The sequence below is a fragment of the Nansenia antarctica genome (assembly GCF_963989245.1).
Source record: "Nansenia antarctica genome assembly, chromosome: 7".
NCBI classification, from domain to species: domain Eukaryota; kingdom Metazoa; phylum Chordata; class Actinopteri; order Argentiniformes; family Microstomatidae; genus Nansenia; species Nansenia antarctica.
The window spans coordinates 9,367,138-9,383,757 of record NC_137677.1 but is presented as its reverse complement, the minus strand read 5'-3'; the positions used below and the strand labels follow the sequence as shown (position 1 = coordinate 9,383,757).

General features: G+C 48.6%; 1 protein-coding gene across 1 annotated transcript in view; it reads left to right on the top strand.

Annotated features, from left to right (window-relative positions):
• Positions 1–10,790, top strand: part of crb1 (crumbs cell polarity complex component 1) — a gene marked incomplete at both ends in the record, with an annotated part of 26,434 nt that extends 15,644 nt beyond the window's left edge. Inside the window, 10 exon segments of the mRNA XM_080536520.1 lie at positions 571–861; positions 864–1,028; positions 1,031–1,189; positions 1,192–1,227; positions 1,230–1,321; positions 1,323–1,525; positions 3,172–3,219; positions 4,068–4,190; positions 4,925–5,051; positions 10,569–10,790. Coding sequence (XP_080392646.1) covers positions 571–861; positions 864–1,028; positions 1,031–1,189; positions 1,192–1,227; positions 1,230–1,321; positions 1,323–1,525; positions 3,172–3,219; positions 4,068–4,190; positions 4,925–5,051; positions 10,569–10,790 — 1,466 coding nt within the window.
• Between the last annotated feature and the right edge of the window lie 5,830 nt (positions 10,791–16,620).

Here is a 16,620-nt window from a genome sequence, read left to right as displayed (position 1 = left end):
GAACCGATTATACTAATTTAGGATTAGCGATGAATTGCATGACCATCCGTCTGCCCCTGACACCCCTCCCCAGGCCCCATGACCAGCTGTTCTTTAGTTTAGGATAGAACGGACCAGCTAAATGACATCATACATCATACATAATGCAGGATCTCCTAATTTCCAGTTATTATTTTGGCATTTATAATGAGATGTTTTTTTAAATTTTTATGTATTATTATACATTTCAGCGTTGTTGAAAATGAATGACACATCGCTAGTCAACTAACACAGCTTGTTTTGTGAGCCTGCTAACAATGTAAAGTAGTGTTCTAGTTAACAGTGGGGATTACTCACCCAATCCATTGCGTTGCAGTATTTTGGCTCGACTAGCGAGCGTGATTCTCAACGGCGTTGAAACTTATTTCCGTGTTCAAAAGAAAAGTCAGAACCTGTTGATTGGTTGCCGACATGCGGACCAAATTACCAGATGTGTCACATGTCTCTCCAACAGAAGACTAGAACACAGACTCTTGAGTTGAGTGAGTGAAATCACCCAACCAGCTGACACGCTCCTTATCTCTCCCTCAGGCTTCTCCAACGTGACGTTCCTGGACGACACCGGCGCGCTGCGTTACCGCGGCAACGGCCGCATCGCCCGCAACCTGACCAGCCTCTCTCTCAGCCTGCGCACGCGCACGCGCCACGCCACCGTCCTGCACGCCCGGGGGCGGGGGTCCGAGTCTGTGACGGTGTCCTTGCGGGACGGCCTGCTCTCCCTGGAGCTCCGGAGTGGCCCGGAGGGGGGAGGGGGAGAGGGGGCCTCCGCGGTGGTCCTACGCCTGGCCAGCCAGAGAGGCGTCAGCGACGGTCGTTGGCACGCGCCCACCTCTCCATGGCGTCCCCCCGGGCCGAGACCTCCCTCTGGACCCTGGTCCTGGACGAGGACGCGGAGGGGGGGGCCAGCACCTCCGCCGCCGAGGGGGGGAACCTGGACTTCCTCCGGGACGGGGTGGACATCCTGCTGGGGGGGCCGGGGGGGAGGGGCGGAGGAGCCTGGCCGGGTGCCTGGGCACGGTGGAGGTGGGGGGGATCGTCCTGCCATACCACGGCCCCGACGAGGTCAACCTCCCCCGCGTCCAGGAGGAGCAGTTCCTCCGCGTCATCGCCTCCCCCCCCTCCTCCACCCCCCCCACGAGCGGCTGCCGCGGCCCCCCGTGTGCCAGCCCGACCCGTGCCTGAACGGGGGGTCTGCCTGGACCTGTTCCAGCTGTTCACCTGCCACTGCGAGGAGGGCTGGGCGGGCCGGCGCTGCGAGTACAGCACGGACACCTGCGCCTCGGGACCCCTGTCGCCACGGCAACTGCACCAGCGCCAACGGCCTGACGTACGAGTGCGTCTGCGAGCGGGGCTACGCCGGGGTGGACTGCGAGGAGGAGGTGGACGTGTGCCACCGGCACCTGTGTGCCCACGGGGGGACCTGTCTGCACGGGGTGGGGAGGTACGCCTGCCTCTGTGCGGAGAACTACACCGGACCCTACTGCAAGTGAGTTCACAGAGGGGTCTCTCTCAGAGGGGTCTCTCTCTCATAGGGGTCTCTCTCGGACCACTACAATATAATAGAATAGGATATGTGAAACATTCTCATGCTTTGGTCCTCATGTCGAGATCTGGTGTAATGATCAGACTTTTCTTTCGAAAAATGTGAGTACAATGACACACTCACAGAATCCATTGCGTTGCAGTATTGTGGCATGACTAGCGAGTTTGTGTTGTGATTCTCAACGACGTTGAAACGTAGTTTCGTGTTTCAAAAGAAAAGTCTGAACATTTTGATTGGTTGCCGAAATGCAGACCAAATGATCAGACTGTGTCACTTATTACATTTACATTTTTGGCATTTAGCAGACGCCTTATTCCAAAGCGACTTACAATCGATACATTTTACTAAGTAAGTGAATCATCAATCCACCAGTCATAGCAGGAAGAGTAATCTAGCTCAGGCCAGGGGCCATTGGCAGTCGTCGTGCTAGAAGAAGAATAGAAAAAGAAAATAGTAGAAAACAAGAAAAATAAATAAACAGTACAAGGGGGGGAAGTAGAAATCTCAGGAGAAACAGTAGAGGGGGAAGCAGGTATCTCTGGAGATTGCAGGAGGGTAGTAGATGTCTCAGGAGGAGCAGTTGAGGTGGAGCCTGAAGAGATGGAGGTCTTCAGTCTCCGACGGAAGATGGGGAGTGACTCTGCAGTTCTGACAGCCGTGGGAAGCTCGTTCCAAGTCAATCTTAAGACCCATCACACTTGAATTACCCCCAACGGCGAGAACAATAACTGTTATGAAACTATATGTTTTGTTTTCATTGTTTGCAAAGAAATGACACCCGAAGCTAAATTCACAAAATACACAATGCTGTTTTACAATACCAGACTACCAAGGGACAAGGAATATACCCATAGCATAGCACAAAGGAATATACCCATAGCATAGCACAGTTATAGCACAGAACAACATTCATTTGTTGTGAATTGTATGCCTGAGATTTACGTTTAAGTCGTCTGTGTCTGTTTGCTTTCTGTGTTCCTTGTCTTTGTCTTTATCTGTTCCTTTACCCGGGCTGCGCCCCGGGCCGATGTAAAAGTTGGATGGGGGGCGCATTATAAATAAAATTAACAATTAACAATTAACAATTAACAATAGCACAAAATAATATACCCATAGCAAACAAAGGAAACCATATACCCTTTAAATGTTTTCCCATATTGAGTTCATGTAAGACTTTTACACCATGCATGAACTTGTAGCACGTCTTCTCTGGTAAGCATCACGTACTGTAGGCAGTATAGTTGTTTAGTGCGGACTCTGAAATGTGAGGACTAGAAAGATCTGGCTGGTTCAGTAGCTCTGCCTCTGGTCCCTCTCATCTAGCCTACTGTTTACCTGGGAGCACTGCCCAGGGAATGCCTCTAACACACACACACACACACGCACTCACACGCACTCACACACACACACACACTCTATCCCACACGAGAGGAAGCCTTTGAAACAGCCTTCTCATCAAACTTAAACTTCCCTATGCTTCTGTTTCCGTCTGTCTGTCTCCCCCTCTCTCTCTGCTTCTCTCTCTCTCTCTTCTTTCCCTCTCTTTCTCTCTCTCCCCCCCCCCCCCCCCCCCCTCTCTCTCTCTCCAGCGACCGCGTGGAAGAAATCCCATGGTACATACACGTCAAGAATAATAGGTAAGTGGTTCCTCTTACTTGTCTTAGATGGAGCTCATAACACCCATTTGAGAACGATCACACCAACCCAGCCCTAAGGTCTTACTCCCTGTTTCTTTTTTTTACAAAATGGTCACAGCAACAGAACCCTGTACGTACACACTGACTGTCCTCATCAGAGGTGATCAGAACACATGTCCATGGTGCCCAACTGCCCACGGTGATGTCATTCGTAGGCCCAGGCCGCACTAGTCTGTAGCGTCCGTTAATTACGTCAGTTTGTCATCCGTCAACAGACGCCGGACAAATGTCCCTTTGTTGTTGTTTTTCGGAGGAGGCAGTTTGTATTATTGACAGTGCGTTCGTCCGTTTTTTAGCCAATTAGAAACGAGGAAATGGCGCCTCCGTTTGTTTATGCGCCTGAATTCCACGGATCAAATGGGACGGTGACTTCATAGGATTAGGATTGTGTGTGTTTTCTATGACTCGTGTGTTCAGGGCCTTAGAGGGGTGATTCCGTCTGTGATTGGGTGAGGGGTGATTGGACGTCCTGTTGTTCATTTAAACTGGTACTGGTCAGGGGTCTTAATCTGACCGTCCTGATCATCTCCTGATCCGCTTTGTCTCCCTGCGGGGATCAGTGGAGGAGACAACCCCCCCCCCCCCCTCACACATGTACCCAGTGACCCCTGCCTCCCACACACACACACACACACACACACACTGATGGCCACAGTAAAGACACAGAATCCAAGCCTTGTATCTTTCTCTACTTCTCTACAGTGTTCACTCACACACACACACACTCACACACACACACACACACACACACACACACTGATCTGTCCTCTCGCGGTTGTTGTCCTCAGACGGCCCAAGCTGCCAGTGTCTATGTGCGGAGACGAAAGCAGGAACTACACCTGCTTCAACGGAGGGAACTGCACCGAGAGAGACCTCTCCTGTGACTGTCAGCCTGGGTTCATTGGACACCGGTGAGAGAGAGGGAGGGGGGGAGGGAGAGGGATAGAGGGAGGGAGAGGGAGAGGGCAGGGGGGGAGAGGGATGGAAGGAGAGGAGGTGGGAGATGGAGAGAGAGAGGGAGAGGGGGGGGAGAAAGAGGGATGGAGGGAGAGGGAGGGGGGAAGAGGGATGGAGAGAGGGAGAGGGGGGGAGAAAGAGGGATGAAGGGAGAGGGATGGAGGGAGAGATGGAGGGAGAGGGAGAGGGAGAGGGGAGGGGGAAGAGGGATAGAGAGAGAGGAGGTGGGAGAGGGCTTGCAACAACTTCTTAACAATGTTCTTAATATGCATAGCTGAACTTCTCTTTAGTCTGTACCGTACTGTTGTGTCCACTCTATTTATTCCCTATTTTTATTCATTATCTAATATGTGTCTTCTTATCCCCCATACTCTTAATCTTGGTGCTGTGAGAAAGTCATTTCCCCTCAGGGGTAAATAAAGAACTTCAACTTCAACTTCAAGAGTGGGAGAGAGAGCGAGGGGAGGGGGGAGAGAGGGATGGAGAGAGAGGAAGGGGGGGGGGGGGGGGGTTGGGGACAAGAGGGTGAGAGAGGGAGAGAGAGAGAGTGTGCGAGAGAGAGACAGAGAGGGAGAGGGAGAAGAGAGATAAAACGTAAAGCTGCTGTATGTACTGTATATATCCCCAATCCTAACCCCCTCCCTCCCCTCCTCCCCTCCTCCCGGTCTCCCCCCCCGGGGGTCCCCAGCTGTGAGCGCGAGGTGGACGAGTGCCAGTCCAACCCGTGTCTGAACGGGGGCTACTGCCGTAACCTGGTCAACCAGTTCCAGTGCATCTGCGACATGAGCTTCGCCGGCGACGTGTGTCAGATCGACGTAAGCGACATTTACTTTTACGTGGCCCTGCTGCTCTGGCAGAACCTGTTCCAGCTGCTCGCCTACCTGATCCTCAGACTGGACGACGAGCCTGAGGTGGACTGGGGAGGCAACGACTGACTGACTGACTGACTGACTGACGGGGGAACGACTGACTGACTGGTAGACTGACTGACTGACTGACTGACTGACTGACTGACTGACTGACTGACTGACTGTCTGACTGACTGACGGGGGAGGGAACGACTGACTGACTGACTGACTGACTGACTGTGACTGACTGGCTGGCTGACTGGCTGAATGACTGATTGACTGACTGACTGGCTGGCTGAATGACTGGCTGACTGACTTGCTGACTGGCTGGCTGACTGATTGACTGACTGACTGACTGGGGGGGGGGGGTGTGTGTGGATGTGTGTGTGTGTCAGTGTTGTTGCCCCTTTGGTTGTGTGTGGTTCCACACATTCATATGTGGAAATAGTATTTGTACCAAGATTTATACAGTAGGTCTGTCTGTCTTACCATAGGTACAGTCGGTCTGTCTGTCTTACCATAGGTACAGTAGGTCTGTCTGTCTGTCTTAACGTGTCTTATTAAGAGTATTTAGAGCGTTCTCTAAAGCTGTGTTTAGCTCTTCTGTCAGGAGCCAGGTTCAAGTGCTGTGCACTCAGTAACCAATAATGGCAATTCCACTAGAATGATATTAATATGAATACATTAATATGACTTCAGAAACACAAGGTAATTAAGCCCCAGGCAGGAGGGAATAGCACTATTTTATTCAGTTAAGAGTGGAACACAGAGCTGTGTTTTGTGCCTTAAAATGACCCTTTCAACGAGCAGCACATTTTTGTATGAAACATTTGGATGATGACCAATGTTGCTTTTGAATATGCTCACTGTTGTCTAAGGGGGTATGAGTATCAATGGGACAACGTGCTATAAATGGGAACAGCTCTATAGCATGTTTCACCATAGACATGGCTGTTACATATATATTATTATTATTATTTGCACAGTATAGTCCATTTATAAACCCCAATTTCATTACTTGTCACTTTTAAATACGTTTTTTTTCATTTTTTTTTCATAGCCGCGACTATGAAAACAAAATGTTTCACTTAAAATATGTGTTCATTTCATGTTGTGAATATTGAATATATATATATATATATATATATATATATATATATATATATACATACTGTAAAGGTATAGTGGTTAGGTAGTGCTTACAGGCAGTGTTACACTACACAGCACACAATTCTCCATTGAATGAATGAATGGACTTTATTGGGTGCAGAGATCACTGTCACCATGGTGATTATCATATCCTACTGTATAGCGGTTGTCCTATACTGTTACTGATTTGCACCAATGAGAGGAGGACTAGGCTAGATGGATAGGAGGAGCTCCAGGATTCAGTGACATCCGTTTCCTGTTTGGTAGATGTCTCATTCTTCAAGCCAAATCATCTCACTTTCCCAGTTGTCGTGTGTAACTCTGAACACATCTGTCTGTCTGTCCATCCATCTGCCTGTCTGTCTGTCTCTCTGTCCCTCACTGTCAAAGTCTTTGTCGTCATGTCTCTCATGCCTTGTCTTTGAAATAACGGATTTCTGTCTGTCTGTCTGTTGTCATGTTTTCAAATAAACATTTCTTTCTTTTCATCCTCGCTCTGTCGTTTTGTCCTCTTTCCACCTCCTTCACTGTTCTCTTCATCCATTAGAATACACAGTGTTCTCTCCGTCCACTCCATCCGTCCAGGTTCTAAGGCTGAAATCACGAGTTATATAATCATGTCTTCTGAGTAACTATGACTTTCACTTCAGGCATAATACATTGGTGTCAGTGTCATACTTGGAAGAGGTCAGAGTGGCAGCCAGTCAGAATTCAGTCTTTCCTGTCTCTGTCTCTGTCTATGTCTCTGTCTCTGTCTCTGTCTCTGTCGCAAACACAAAAGGATCCCGACCTGGTTTGAGAGACGACAGTAGATTTTGATGCGAAGTTTACTTGAGTTATGGAACATACTGGTGTGTGTGGATGTCTGTGTGTGTGTGTGTGTGTGTGTGTGTGTGTGTGTGTGTGGGTGGGTGTGCGCATGTCTGTGTGTGTGTGGGTGTCTGTGTGCCTGTGTGCCTCCGTGTCTGTGTGCCTGCGTGTCTGTGTGTGTGTGTGTGTCTGTGTGCGTGTGCATGTGTGTCTCTCTCTGTGTGTGTGTGTGTGTGTGTATGTATGCACGTGCGTGTGCCTATGTGTGTGCGTATGTGTGTGTATGTGTGTGTATGTGTGTGTGTGAACACAGTAGAGAAGTAGAGAGAGATACAAGGCTTGTCGTGCTGTCTCTTTACTGTGACGTCCTCAGAGACAGAGTTGCTTTGCCAGCATAAAAAAACCCTAAAACTGCCTCTGGCTCTGAAACGCAGCTTCAGCAGGGCTGGTGGCCGTCCAGCAGGCTGGGAACGTTTCAGACAAATCCATGAGGGCAGCTTATCTGGCAGACGCGCTCGTTCATCTGCAGGCAGACACACACACACACACACACACACACACACACACACATACACACACACACACACACACACACACACGCCCGCAGCATAAGCAACACATGCGCACACATACACACACACGCCCTCAGCATACACGCAACACATGCGCACACAGCACACACACACACACACACACACACGCGCACACAGACACACAGAACATACCTAGCAGACAGGTACGGTAGGTGTTCAGTTCCTCTCTGTGCAGCTGTCGTGTGGAGCGAGAGTGTGTGTGCGTGCGTGTGTGTGTGTGTGTGTGTGTGTGTGTGTGTGTTGCCGTGGAGACTAGTTGGAGGGGCTCCTGTCCCTGGCAGGCCAGGCTGAGACTGATGGAGCGCCTTAGCCGGAGGACGGGCAGGGTGGTCTGGCTGGGCAGGGTGGTCTGTGTCCTGCTCTCTCTCACCCAGGTCAACCTCTCTACACCGACAGGTCAAATCCACCTGGAGAGTTTGGGATTAAAACAACCAACCAAACTCTGTTCCATGAAGACCGATACTGGACAGTACCAAGGTAGCATTCCAGCATTTTGTAGGCTTATGGTTGTAGGATTACACTATGCAATAGTGCTTCTGAATAGTGCATTGTTGATTACATGCTTCATTTTTGACTCTCGTCAAGCGTCAGCGATAGTACAGTAAATTGTGACACGTTCTAGGGTTTCGGTCCGCATGTCGGCGTCCGATGTAATGTTCGGACTTTTCTTTTTCAAAAAATTTGTAATACATTTCCGCGTTGTTGAAAATCAATGACACATCGCTAGTCAACTAACACAGCTTGTTTTGTGAGCCTGCTAACAATGTAAAGTAGTGTTCTAGTGAACTAGGTAGCAGTGGGGGATTACTCACCAGATCCGTTGCGTTGCAAGATCTCGGCTTGACTAGCGAGTTCGCGTTGTGATTCTCGACGACGTTGAAACGTAGTTCCGTGTTTCAAAAACAAAAGTCTGAAGATTTTGATTGACGCGTCTTTATGTCGGGTACGGCTCCGTCTCTCTCAGCTGCAGGTCAGGGGGGGGCCACTGTGTTACCAGGCAACACCACTGATGTAAGTGCTTCTTCTACTCTTCTGGATACTGTTGGCTGTAGCAGGAGTCATGGCAGGGGAGGCTGGGGTAAGTAGACATCGGAGGACAGACACATCGACACACACGTGTTTGATACCATTCCTCATTCCATCTCGTCCATTAACAACAAGCCCGTCCTCCGATTTCTACCTCCACCAGCCTCCCCTGAGTGGTGGCGTAATATGGCCGCAAATCCTTCTGTGGAAATGTTATGATATCTAATAATAGATCATAATTTCATTGAACAAATCTGAATGTGAATCTGAATGTGAATCTAAGCCTGAACCTAACACTAGGGGGCGCAGCCTGCTGCAGGTCTGATGAAAGTGAGTGTTGTGATTTCAGTGTGTTTCAAACGCTCGCTGAGCAGCCAGATCAGACATATGCCCCCATGCTGGGTGTGCTTGGGATGTGTTCAGTTCAGTGTGTGTGTGTGTGTGTCTGTGTCTGTGTGTGTGTGTGTGTGTGTGTGTGTGTGTGTGCATGTGTGTGTGTGTCTGTGTGTGTGTGTGTGTGTGTGTGTATGAGAGAGAGAAATTCTGGGTGTTTGGGGTGTGTTTAGCACACAGTGTATGTGTGATGGTGTGTGTGTGTGTGCGCATGTCTGTCTGTGTGTGTCTCTGTGTGCGCGTGTCTGTGTGTGTGTGTGTGTGTGTGCGTGCGCGTGTCTGTGTGTGTGTGTGTGTGTGTGTGTGTGTGTGTGCGACTCTCCGCAGATGGAGCGTGCTCCGTACGGCTCGCGGGTGGCCGCTGTGCTGGCACCTTGTCTGGTTGGCATGGCGATAGCCCTGGCGCTGGCGCTGGCATTAGCCGTAGCCAAGTTGCGTGCGCGGCGGCGGCGGCGGCAGATGGAGGGGGGAGCGCTGGGTCCGACTCCTGTTGATCCTGTCCCTCCAGGCGGGCCGGGGAACAGCGCCATCATGACGTTGGCGGCGCGAGTGGAGCGCCTTGTGTAACGTAGCCAGGAGAGAGGGTGTGTGTGTGTGTGTGTGTGTGTGTGTGTGTAATATGACCATGTGTGAGAGAGAGAGATTCTTGTGTTGAGAATGGCAGAGCTGGGGAGAGATAGAAAATGTGTGTGCGATGTAGGCTCGTGTGTGTGTGTGTGTGTGTTGTGTAAGGGCCTACTATATTTCCACTTCATGAAGGTCATTTTGAAGTCACTTCTGCCTGCAAGAAGAACCTCATAAAAACATGAATGCTCCCGTTTCTCTCCTCTACCACGTCACTAAACTCTGCCTGCCCTGTGAACTTTCTCCCTCTCCCTTCCTCCCTCCCTCCCTCCTTCCCTCCCTCCTCCTCCCTCCCTCTTTCCTTCCATCCCCCCTCCCTCCCTCTCTCCCTCCCTCCTTCCTTCCCTCCTTCCCCCTCCCCTCCTTCCACCCTCCCTTGCCCCTCCCTCCTTCCCTCCTTCCTCCTCCCCTCCTTCCTTCCCTCCACCCTCCTTTGCCCCTCCCTCCCTCTTTCCTTCCATCCCCCCTCCCTCCTTCCATCCCCCCTCCCTCCCTCTTTCCTTCCTTCCATCCCCCCTCCCTCCTTCCTTCCTCCCCCCCTCCCTCCCTCTCTCCCTCCCTCCCTCCCTCCCTCCTCCCTCTCTCCCTCCTCCCTCTCTCCCTCCACCCTCCTTTGCCCCTCCCTCCCTCTCTCCCTCCTCCCTCTCTCCCTCCACCCTCCTTTGCCCCTCCCTCCTCCCTCCCTCCTCCTCCCTCCCTCCCTCCCTCCTCCCTCTCTCCCTCCCTCCCTCCTCCCTCTCTCCCTCCCTCCCTCCTTCCCTCCTTCCTCCTCCCCTCCCTCCCTCCTCCCTCCCTCCCTCCCTCCCTCCCCCCCTCCCTCCTCCCTCCCTCCTCCCTCCCTCCCTCCCTCTCTCCCTCCCTCCCTCCCTCCCTCCCTCCCTCCCTCTAGTTGACTTCGGAGGGTCTGGTCTCTGACATGCTGCTGTCTGTCAGCCTGCTGTGTGGGGTGGTCCTGGTCCTGGGCCTGGTCATTACCTCCGTCGGCCTGGGGGTGGCGCTCAACCGCCGAGCCAACCACGGCACCTACAGCCCCAGCCGGCAGGAGAAGGAGGGTTCCCGTGTGGAGATGTGGAACATCGCCCAGCCACCGCCTATGGAGAGACTCATATGAAACACACCTAACCCGGTCACGTTCCAAATCAACCCACCCAACAACGAACGCTATTCTAAAGCCCTTCCTTGATGACTATGGAATCTACAAGGGGGGGGGGGGGGAACTCAACAGGGGCCACATTCCAAACCTATCCCTTTGCCCACAAACTCGTCACATCAGACAGTTTGGAATGTGGCCCCACTAAAGACTTGAATGGTGAATCAGAGAGAGAAGTGCCTTCCTGATCACTTCATTTTGGGATGTTTAGTCGATGTTTTTCTGAATGGCGGTAGTCCTAACTCATTTTTGCTTGTCTCCATCTTTTGATGGATGGTCAAACACCTTTCATTCTGCCATCTTGCTCTTGATTAGACATTCTAGAACAATAGGAGATACGTTGCTGCATTAGATATGGATAGATGAAGAGGGCTTCCATTTTTTATGAAAGGTGCCAATGGCATTTTGTTCTTATCAAAGGTTTTACTTGCGATCACTTACTTAGACAAATGTACTTACAGTAAGTTGCTTTGGATGAAGGTGTGCTAGATGACTTAAATGTAAATGTTACAAATGTAGGTCTCTCGACACTGCATGTACAGAATCTGCATGTCCTAATTGATGTGTTAGCTGTAAGAAAACACCCACAGATATCACTTGTATATATTGTTACTAGAATAGATTTGTATCACATAATACTGTTGTGTTTCAACTATTTCTACTGATCAGTGATTCAGACTGCTGTACATAACATAACAAAACCTTGTTGAAGTGGTTTGATTTGTGTGTTAATTTATTACATATTTTTGGGATATTTTCAGTTTGTGTACCGTAGCTCAGGATGGACTTGAACATTGTGTATAATTTCCTGCGATGTTGAAAAGCCTTTGGTGTGTGAACCTGTTCATATGTTTGTTTCCCTACTCTACCTGCTTCCTCAATGTACCACAGTAATACATACATTTGCTATCCAATGTTTTCTACATAAATGTGGGATTCCAGAATGTTCTTTACCAGATGAGTGCATTGTGACCTTACTGCCTTATGGTCTCCAGTGAGCTGATCCATGTAGAACTGGTGACATCTACCGCATTCAAATGGAATACCTGTATCTCTGATGGATGTTTTCGACCTCGCCAAAGGTCAGCTCAAGAGTCCTAGATTAATCTCCCCTATGAATTGTAACAGTCGACACACAAAGAAAACGGCAGATTGCTGAATAAACATGAATATCATTTATTTTTTTCAGTTCACAGTGCTTACAGAATGTACCATTCACTCAACAGCACATTAGATTGACCTAGATTGTTATTTAAGACAGTTGTTTCTGCATTGAGAACATGCAAGTAAGTGAAGCACGTAATCGTCCAGAGTTCAGTAAATTGCATACAGTACAGTATCACATATTTAAACCATTACAGTACGCAGCCAAGGGGCCAGTTGGAAAGCTGGAAAGGCAGCTTTCACGGACGCAGATTAACCCTAGACGACAGTCAAATTACATTTTCAAATCGATTCGAAAATCTCCATTGAAGGTGCATTTTAGTCTAGGATTCGGCTTAATCTGTGTCTGGGAAAGCGGCCTGCACTGTACCGCTAGTCCCAGGATTGCCACTTGACTGAATACATCTCAAAAACAAAGAAGAAGAAACGAGAAATCATTTTTAAAATGAGTGACGTGTCTCTGTTCATTGTTCTCGGCCTTGAAAGCCGCCTCGACGCACTTTTTCCTCGGCAAAGAAATAGTCTCGGCCGGTCGAAACGGACCTCACTGACAGACTCCCCTCCGACACCTCAGGAGAGTACCTGACCTGAGTCCAACCTCAACTGCTTTCCTTCTGTCATTCAAGAACTTTTACAATGTAACAGGACATTCTTACAATCAGTGGCTTCTTTACAAAGTCTCTCTCTTTTTCCCCCTTTTTTTTTAGCTTGTGTTTTGATCTTTTACATGACGTATATGATATCAGCGCGGTGGAAGAGAACGGTAGCTTTCCAACGAGAACAGAAGCTGTTCCCTTCCTAGTTCCTCTGGGTCAGTCAGTAAGCGGTGAGAGAGTTAACAGACATTGGGTCGTAAAAAAGAATCACCAGCTTTGTCAGAACAGAGAAAACCAGCCTCCCATGGTCCTCTACAGCAGGTGCTGGATAAAGACACGGCTCCAGTGAAACATCCCAGACCACTGAGGTCAGATGCAGTAGTCTTGGGGGTATGCAGTGAATACAGTATTTTAACACCAAATTTTGCAAGCCGAGCTCAGAGATTTGAGAATACTACAATGACGCTAGCTTTTTCTTGATCTGACGAAGTTCACGAAACACTCAAACAAAGTAGTGAAACGTAAGATGATCAGCACACACACCAGTAGAACACATTCTGGAAGAATCCTTCAAAAACAGGAATAAAACAAAATCGATAACATAATTATATACATGCAAAAGAAACAGGGAAAAGTAATGCGTTTCCTTTTGCGATTGACATCTTGTTTAACAGGCTGAAATGCTGTGACATGCTACTGCTCGTGATCGGCGGGATGGGCCGATGTTTTTATTATAATCTTCTTTAACACGTTAGAGGTTTCTATGAAAAAATAAAATCTAAGACGTTCAAATCTTAGCGGTTCGGTTCATCAGTCATGTAATATCATGTAACATACCGATTATATACTATCCATGTCAAATATACTGAAGCCAGCGAAAAATACAACGAAAATAAACGTTTTCATCATCGTTATAAAACAAACTTCCGAGATTAAACTAAAGGAAAAAAACATTGTAGCATCACCGGTCTTGGCATCGGTCTACATAGTGATTTCCGAATGAGCGGGTCATCAAAATGATTTAAAAAAACAACAACAACAAAATACAGCAGGCTTCAATACCAAACATTTTAAAACAATCAAACATAGAAAGTATATAGCAGAGAGACTCTAGTGGGGCTAGTGAAGCCTTCTGAATTAACTGAATTAATAGACTTAATATAAATACAGTGAAGGGCCTAATGTCCACTGTGGAGACTGTACCCTACCACCCTAGGCAGGCGTGACTGGGCCCTACCACCCTAGGCCTGTGTGTCTGTGTGCAGGTACAGGAAAAGTCTTGAAATGAAGAGGACTAACTCTGTCTGAGAAGCACTGGCCACTGCCTCCTCTCTCTAATACCGCGGTGGTCATACTAGGTGGTGGTGATACTAGGTCAATGGCTCTCAAACCTCTCCTCGGGGACCCCCAGCCGCTCCACATTATTTGATCTGTTCCACCGCCAGCACACCTGTGGAGGAACAGATCAAATAATGTGGAGTGGCTGGGGGTCCCCTGAGGAGAGGGTCGAGAACCACTGTACTAAATGGTGGTCATACTAGGTGGTACTCACATAAGGCACAGCCTTCAGTCACGGACACAAACCAGGGGAGGCTAGCGGGAGTAGAAATCGGAGGACGGCTCAATGGAATTACACGGGACAGAACGAGGAACAGTATCAAATGCGTGTGTTTCTGACGCCCGTTTCTCATTCGGTCTCATGCGTTACAAAGAGCCCGTCCTCCGATTTCTACCTCCACCAGCCTCCTCCGGTACACACCCACTGACACACACATTACCACTACATGGGAGAGAGCATGGTAACCACAACTCCCAGCATGCTCTACAGCCTAACTATGGTAACCATTTAAGTACCGTATACTGTATTTGTACCTTTAAAGATCAGTTCAAAGATGATCAAATGTGTAAAAAAAAAAAAACTCAACTCAAAATGAAATCGAAGAACTTCGAAGTACATGAATTTGCATAGTAACCCCTTACACGTTTCCAATCAGGGCCAAAGTGGAAAGGAACAAAAAAACGTGCGTCCTTTCAAACCCGAGTTAATTGCCGAGATGAGGGCTCTTTTCTAAAGCGCTTTTACGAGCCACGTCGTTACCGCGGAACAGCGCTCAGGAGGGGGCGAGAGTCACCATTAAACTGTCACAGCCAATCACACGACGGCTTGAATCACCGGGGTAGAGCGGCTCGGCTCGTCCTGAACACAATCGCAGCGCGGATGGGGGAAAAATACTTTCGTTCTATTTGTGTTTGTTAGCGGTAAGTAGCACAGTGCCATAGTAACCGCCGTCTCTGGACATCATCAAGAGGGCGTGTGTGGTGGTTGGGGGGGTGGGTGGAGGGAGGTTGCGTTCTCTCCACAGGAGAGTCTTTTGACGTACATCCGTATACCCTTAGAGGAGAACCCTATTGCTTCCTTACCGAACAATCATCTCAGGCTTTTCCATTAAAACAGTGTGGTGGTTCCATTATCTCAGAGTGGGACAAAGCCTGCATTTCCTTTGGCTCCTTTGGTACACACACACACACACACACACACACACACACACACACATAGCTGAGACTTGAGTGTGTGTGTGTGTGTGTGTGTGTGTGGGTGCGTGGGTGGGTGGGTGCATGTGTGGGTGGGTGTGTGGGTGGCTGTTTGAGTGTGTGTGTGTGTGTGTGTGTGTGTGTGTGTGTGTGTGTTCGTGCGTGTGTGTGTGTGTGTGTGTGTCTGTGTGTGTGTTCATGCGTGTGTGTGTGTGTCTGTGTGTGTATCTGTGTGTGTGTTCGTGTGTGTGTGTGTGTTATCCTCAGCAAGCTGCCTCCACTCTTCAAAGCGCTGACTACACTGGCCTCCATTTTCAATGTGGGGACCAGAGACAGGGACAGGCAGGAGGAAGTGAAAGGATAGCGACAGACAAATGGATAGGATTCTCTGCTTCAGTCATTTCATCTGTATTTCGTCCTGAGAAACTGGTCAGAAAAAATACATCTCTATATATATATAAACCTCTGGTTATCTACTACTATCGACTACTATCTCTATATATATAAACCTCTGGTTTACTACCTGGAATGCAACTAAGGAGCACTTCACTCAACGCAACATATATTAAACTCTTAAAATCTTTACATTATGGACAGTCAGAAAGCTGGCGGCTGCTCTCCGAGAACCTCTGACCCTTCTGGTGCTGCGGACCTCAGTGAGGCCAGAGAGAGCGTTCTGGTAGAACATCCATTAAGACTGAGAGCTACGGCCCAAAGCGAAATCGCACCTCCGTTTTTTTTTTGTGTGTTTTTTTAAGGCATCTCGTTACACAAACGATAAGAATTTCAAAATAGGCAGGGCTTGTCTTCACAGCACTTGAAGATCTGATTGAAGTTCTGCTTAAAAAAAAAAACGGAAAAAAAACACAGTGATGAATCAGTACCACGTTCCCAGTGGTTAAACTGTACCCTTTTTGTTTGTTTTTTTAGTGCAAATCCGTGGCAGGTTTAGATGTCTTGCTGTCCTCCCTTCTTAACCCTGTCAGTACTGACCTGTCTGTGTGTTCGCTGGGGAGGAGAGGTCGGTTTATCTCCCTTGTTTTGACCCCATTTCTTCATTCTTTTTTAAACAGATATTTTTAATTCAGGAGGATGTTCTAAGTAACAGTGACACGTGGACCAGTGTCTGTAACTCTAAACCAACTCAAACCCCCCAAAAAATAAAAAATAAAACATCACAGGGATGAAATGAGTACAAACTAAAGTCATGAAAAGTCGCGTTTCACGTTGAGTCTTATCAGGGCGATACGCACTCTTCATTTCCTGTTTCCTGCCGAGTGATTGAGACTTCCTGTCCCTGACGGGTGCAGGATGAAGTCACCCTGTAGACAGTGATCAGAGATCTTCTTCTCATTATTATTATCATTATTATTATTATTATTATTATTTATTTTAGTTTTGTCCCTCTTATGGTTAAAGTTGGGTTGGGCGGGGGATCATCTGATCCTAGATAGGTACCTATAGGGCAACCCCCCTACCCAGAGAGTCCTGCCCCTCTC